At 24.7% G+C, this 6,665-nt stretch overlaps 3 protein-coding genes across 3 annotated transcripts; 1 reads left to right on the top strand and 2 right to left on the bottom strand.

Moving 5' to 3' along the window:
• Positions 1 to 1,456: 1,456 nt before the first annotated feature.
• On the top strand, positions 1,457 to 2,658 carry LOC129613932 (lymphokine-activated killer T-cell-originated protein kinase). Its single transcript, XM_055528278.1, has one exon. It carries the CDS (start codon positions 1,538 to 1,540, stop codon positions 2,540 to 2,542), a length of 1,005 nt encoding a protein of 334 aa, XP_055384253.1. The 5' UTR covers positions 1,457 to 1,537; the 3' UTR covers positions 2,543 to 2,658.
• A 54-nt stretch (positions 2,659 to 2,712) lies between these two features.
• On the bottom strand, positions 2,713 to 3,096 carry LOC129613933 (28S ribosomal protein S21, mitochondrial). Its single transcript, XM_055528279.1, has 2 exons — positions 2,940 to 3,096; positions 2,713 to 2,884 (listed from the first exon to the last, which is right to left on the bottom strand). The coding sequence occupies exons 1-2, from the start codon at positions 3,084 to 3,086 to the stop codon at positions 2,768 to 2,770; spliced, it is 264 nt and encodes an 87-aa protein (XP_055384254.1). The 5' UTR covers positions 3,087 to 3,096; the 3' UTR covers positions 2,713 to 2,767.
• Positions 3,097 to 3,519: 423 nt separating this feature from the next.
• Positions 3,520 to 5,912, bottom strand: LOC129613931 (UDP-glycosyltransferase UGT5). Its single transcript, XM_055528277.1, has 4 exons — positions 5,147 to 5,912; positions 4,870 to 5,064; positions 4,356 to 4,807; positions 3,520 to 4,286 (listed from the first exon to the last, which is right to left on the bottom strand). The coding sequence occupies exons 1-4, from the start codon at positions 5,614 to 5,616 to the stop codon at positions 3,673 to 3,675; spliced, it is 1,731 nt and encodes a 576-aa protein (XP_055384252.1). The 5' UTR covers positions 5,617 to 5,912; the 3' UTR covers positions 3,520 to 3,672.
• Between the last annotated feature and the right edge of the window lie 753 nt (positions 5,913 to 6,665).

Here is a 6,665-nt window from a genome sequence, read left to right as displayed (position 1 = left end):
TTTTTATTTTTCATAAAAATTTTTGATCTTTCAATATTAAGCATTGTATACGATCTTTCACTAGTTATACACTTTATACGCGTTAGTTAACACTCGTACCAACTGATTCCAAAGCTTTTCTGATAATGGTTAGTAAAATATAAAATGTAATTTATTGTAGGTAGTTTTGTATGTTTGTCATATAACTAGGGGGGAATTTGCGAAAATTTAGATCTAACTTAAGTTCATATTGGATAAATTTTTACTATACAAAAGAAGCACGTTCGAAAAATATTAAATATAAAAAGCCTGACAAACTAAACTCGGTAGTTTCTGCAAATCTATAATAATCCAAAAAATGATTTTTCAGATTTAAGTTAGAGTTTTAAGCATGAATCTGAATTATTGAAAACCTTCTTCACTTGCAATATAAGAATTTATTAATATTTTTTTGTGAATATGCTAATTAGTGAATTGTTAAATTCACTGGTCTAAATTATTAAAATTACTGATATTTTGGCAAGATAATTTTCCTTCTTGGAATTAATTTTGATGTCCAAGTACATATGTATGTACCTAAAATGAATAGGAAATTGATAATCAAGCCATTAATAATCAATTTTATTTAAATTATACTACTTACAACAACTAATATCAAATTATATTTGATATTCTGAATTTCAAGAATCTCTAGGTCTTCCTCATTCTCTAGGTCAGGTTCAACACTTCAACTTTCTATTTAAAATTAATTTCTACCCAGAAACTCTCACTATCTCTCTTCTCGTATACAAGTGTCCCATAACTTCTATTTTATTTCGTTCGATTTTAATAAAAACTATTTTTTTAGTTTAAACATAAAATTGTTATCAAAATTTATATTAAATAAAAATTCAATATTTTAATCACAACACTTTTATTTAATTTAAAGTTGAAGTTCCAATATTGCGTTGCGGTAGTTCCTTCAAAAAAAAAATTGTATTTAGAAAATTTAAAAATTTCTTACAAGTCAAAGAAATAAGCGCCTCTTACATCTTTAAATATAAAAAAATTATTATACATGTTTCTTTGAATGAAACATAGATGTCTCTAAAAAATGTATAAAAATTAAAATTATTACACTTATTTTTCAGGGTTGAACAGTAAAAATAAAAATATTTTAGCTGTGAATTATTAAAAATTTAGCAATTAAATTTTATAAAAAAAAAAGGTTAATATTTTCCTTCGAAACATTCTTGTTAAACAAACAAGAAATTAAATTGATTTTCTCACTCAAGAAATATTTAAAAAAATAAAAGCATTTATTTTTATATGAAATTAAATGGAAAAAGGTCTACTTACTCCACCTATTAGCATCAAATTTTATAGTTGTACCCAACATAAAAACAAAAAGTCTGGCAAATCTGCGTTCATATTTAGTTTGAAATTCATTTCCCTATAAATCAGTTGAATTTTCAAATATTTTAGAAAACAAAAGAAAAGACCTGCTAACTTACATAGAGCGGAAACCGAAAATATTTAATCAAAAATTTTGTTTGTTTTTTAAAAAGAGAAATTAAATATGGACACACAAACACCACAGAAATTTTTAAGAAGAAAACATTTGGATAATATTTCAAAAATTGGATGCCAATTAACAATACCATCATCACCACATTTAACTAAGCTTGGTTTTGGTACAGGTGTGAATGTTTGGAAACTAGAACGTTCACCTACAGGCAAAAATCAATCACCATGGGCCATAAAAAGATTATCTAAAACTGCAAGAGAACAAAAAGGAAATGAAATATATGATATAAGATTAAAAGCTGAAGCAGAAATATTACGTAAATTATCTCATCCAAATATTATTGGCTTTCGTGCATTTGAGAAAAGTTCAGAAGGTGTAGATTCTCTGGCAATAGAATGTTGTACAACTTGTCTTGGTACAATTTTAGAAGAACGTTGCGAGGATGATTTGGGCCCTTTACCAGCAAATGAAATTTGGAAAGTTGTATTGGATATTTCTAATGCATTAAAGTATTTACATGAAGAAGCAAAACTATTACATGCTGATCTAAAATCATTCAATATACTTATTAAAGGAGATTTTGAAATTTGTAAACTATGTGATTTTGGTGTTAGTTTGCCATTAAATGACGAAGGTATAATCGATTTTACTAAAAATCCAGATTTAGAATATATTGGAACACAATTGTGGTCAGCACCAGAAGTTATTGACGGTGAAACCATAATTTGCTCAAAATCCGATATTTTTAGTTTTGGATTAATTATTTACGAAACTTTAGCCTTACTACCACCACATACATTGAAAATAAATGATGACGAGGAAGCCAAAGAAAATTCTGACATTACAAACGAAAGTTTAGATACTTCAACTGAATCAATGTGTTATGGGACAAGGCCACCGTTGCCCGAAAATTTTCAAGTTTCAGATGAATACAAGGAAATTATTGAATTGTTTTTTATTTGTACAAACGAATTGCCTGAAGATCGGCCAACTGCATCTGTTATTTTTAAAATTGCTTCTGATTTTATAAAGAAATCACAAAAAGATGCCAAATAGATTAGATACATTTATCAATTTAACGGAAGATTTTTAATATTCAAAGAATTCTAAACTTAAAATTTTTGTTTTAAACTCATTAACTTGAATTATTTTTTCTACTTTTAAAAAATGAAAAATAAATGCGTTTCTTTTAATATATATTTTTATAAACTAATTTTCATTATTTGTTTATTTTTGATCGAATATTAGACATTTTTAATTTTCATTTGCCTATCAAAAATATTATTTGCACCCAGGAAAAGGCTCAACACGGTTTTTCCTTAATATAAATTGAATTTTCCTATTCATGTCTTCGTTATATATTGATTTACATTTTTCATAATTAATCCTACGGCGAACCTGGAATCAAAAACTTTTATACCATGATGTACAAGAAAGAATGTATGTTAATCACCTGGTATGGTTTTTCGTAATATCTGGTTCTTCTGTATTGATCAAATATTTCTTCCTTACCCAAAATTCTATTTAATAAACGACAGGCTTCCTCAAGATTATTATTTTGTACAAACACTGTTCTAGCTATAAATTTTGCATGCCTCATATTTGTTACAATTTATAAAAATATATTTTTACTTTTGAGTTTCTCTCGAACTTCGATTGGAAATATGTATTTTTATTTGGAAACTACGTATAACCTACAATTTTGACATAATAAAAATATCAACTGTCAAACCGTTGATAGTTGATTGTCAATTCGAAAATGACATTTTAAAAATAATTTACCCCCTGGTTACACTTCTTTTCCATTTCGTCGAGTTTTATTTTTTTGTAAAATGGATGTAATATATCTTTCATATGAAATAAAACTAATTTTCAAAAGCTGGATAATTGGAGATGAACATAAATTTTAATGGAATATTGAAGGATTTTCAAAACTAAGCAATGTTTTAAGAATATTCACAATACAAGTGCAATAATAATGTCAAATTATTTAAGAATAAAATTTTAAAATAAATTGTACATAGGTATTAATAAAACTTTATTTCTTGAACCATTTATGTTATAGGTACGTAAAATACCAACAGTATTAACAAGTTTTCTTATAAACTATGTGACATATAATGTAAAAAAAATTATACAATCATAAATCAAAACAAAAATATACAATAAAAAAAAAATCAAACAATTTAATTTCTCTTATGTTTATGCTTATTTTTAATATCTATATTTTTAGATTTCATTAATTTCCTTAAAAATGTACTGGCACTTGTATCGAAACTAGCACTTGATAATTTTTTATACATAGTATTATTGTTCGAATTCATATTGTTTTTACGTAATAAAAAACATATCACAATAGAAGGCAAGCCAATGATGACTATAGTTCCTAATAATATAATTAACATGACATCAATAAGTTCTTTTTGTATAAAATTCATTTGAATATAATATGACGATTTTAAATAATCAAATCGTTTTTCTTTTATAAGTAATTCAATTAAATAAGTACTTAAGTTCATTGGATTATTTGGAACATTTTTGAATTTTTGTGAAATTTTCTTGTTATTTTCATAATAAGTTTCATTATTAATTAAATTTTTAATTTTACTAAGTATACTAGCAGCATTTAAATGTTCATAATTTTCTATTATTGCACCATAGCCTTGACTCTTTATTCGTTTTATATTAACTTCATGTTGAGGTAAAATTGGAATGCAAATAATTAATTTTTCATAAAAAACTGCCTCCATAATACTCATTGAACCACCAGTTGTTATAAATAATTTTACTTTAGAATGAGCTGGAAAGTTTCCAAAAATATATTTTATTTTATATTTTATTTTTAAAAAAAATTTCAAATTTTTATTACCTAAAATTTCTTGTTGTGGCAACCAATACTTAACGTATAAATTATTCGACTTAATAGATGTTTTAAAATTTTCCCAACGTAGAATTATTCTTAAATTCATTTTTTCAAGTTCATTAATTAGTTTTAACAATTCTTTAAATTTTTCTTCAGGCAATTCACTAGTATTAGAATTTCCTCCAATATTTATATAAATTACATCATTAAAAGATTCTTCAATAAAGTTCAAAACATCATTTGGAAGTCTTATTTCTTTTCCTTGATAATGATTGATGTGAGCCCCTCCTACTTCTTTCACATGTGGCAGAAATGCATTTGGTTGTTGAGTGACTGGATTAGAATTTAGCAATACTAAATCGATATTATCAATTAAAGTTTTAAGTGCAGGAATTTTTTTTTCTTTATCTTTAAAGCATTTCTGGTAAATTTTTTCTTGATACATTATATGGAAAAAACTAAAATTAAAAATTCAATTAATAGTTAGGTGGGTACTTAATTATATTACTTTCATGCATACTTATATGAAAATTTCTCAAATATGCTCATCAAAGTATTTTGAGTGCGTTCGAAAAAGTTCATTTCTTCTGTTAAAGGTAAAAAATTACTTGGATTACGGGCTGCTGTAATAGGATTTCCAATCATTTCATCAATCCATCTATTATTTCCAGTGGGACTGATGATGACTAATGGACACTGGAATCGATAAGTAAAACTAAAAAAAAATGGTATAATTAATTTCTCAAAATGAGAATATTTATGTATAAAAATTAAAAAAATTTAAAAGCATTACTAACCCCAGATAAGCATCTCCTAAAAATATGTCACCAATTATTACATCAAATTTATTCTCAGAATTCGTGATTAGTTCTTTAATTTCTTTATTTTTTAATATTATATCAATGTTTGACGTTGATGCATAAACCATTCTTGTAAAGTATTCTAAAATAGAAAGTTTTTTGATATTTTCAAAATTAAAGCTCAAGCCAGAATCTATCCAATTTTGACTAATATGGGGTACAATAATTTCCTTGTTGAAATAATTCTTTTTTATTGGATGTAGCTCTATATTATTTAGGCTGGTAATTAAAGTTATATTGTGTCCATTCGATGATAACTTTTCTAATATTGCTGAGCCAAAAATGTAATGTGATCTCCATACGCTTGGTAGTATAGCTAAAATGTTTGCACTCTGAATAGCAGGCAGTATAGCGATAGTCATTAATTTAATTAGAATAAAAATTTTAACAATATATTCATTCTTCATATTTTACTGTTTTTTGTTTCGATATTTTACAAAAATATGCTTAGAAAATTTCTTAAAAAAAATTATAAAATTCTATTGAATAAAATCTATATGGAAACGAAGTTAATTTAATTAGAATTAAAAAAATCAATTCAAAGTTTTTTGCAGTAAATGATTAACTATCACATATTGTCAATATGCGAAATATGTGAATACATTGTTCTTTAATTTTGAATATTTTAAAATGATTTTTAATTATGTTAATTTAATGTTATTTAAATTTCCTTAATTTACATTTTTTATTTTAAAATCCAATTAATTTGATTTGTTTATTATTCCTATTTCCTACAATATTTTTATTATTTGTGTTTAATTTTTTGACACTTTAATAATGTCAAAAATTTGTTATAGGAGCTGCCGTATAATCAGTATTCTCTTAGAAATTCCACATGAAATATGTAGTACAATTTTTATAATTTTATAATTTTTAACATTATAGTTGATAAATCTCAAAACGTATTCTCTGTATTATTTGCGTTTCATTTATGTGTTCAAATTACTCATAAGTAGCCAAAACTGAACACAACTACACTAATTCGAACAAATGTGCAGTTACTTTATTTTTTAGTATTTTAGTATTTTAAGTGATCTTAACGCATTCATTTAATAAGTAAAAGATTAAAATGTGTACTTAACTCTTTTTTTTATTGTCTAAATACCGTAAAACTTGATATTTCGAAAATCGAATTTTTGTAAAAGATGCGTAATTTTTTGAAAAGACTAAAGCTGCCAAAAAACTATTTTTAAGAAAAATGTCACTTAACTCCTTATTCTTCTAACCCTTTAATTTATTTTTAACATATTTTATAACTTTTTACCTTTTAAAGTATAATTCATTTATGCTTTCAAATTAATGAATTTATAACTGAATTTGTAACTCATTCGTACATATCATGACTCTATGAATGACTCTATACCATATACATACTGATGAAATTTTTTTGAACTTTATTAATTATGCAACCCTATTACTCCTTCGTTATGTAACCATAACAACAAAAAAACAACCA

The sequence above is a fragment of the Condylostylus longicornis genome, unplaced genomic scaffold (assembly GCF_029603195.1).
Source record: "Condylostylus longicornis isolate FDR11 unplaced genomic scaffold, ASM2960319v2 ptg000098l, whole genome shotgun sequence".
NCBI lineage: Eukaryota > Metazoa > Arthropoda > Insecta > Diptera > Dolichopodidae > Condylostylus > Condylostylus longicornis.
This window is presented reverse-complemented; position numbering and strand designations above follow the sequence as displayed.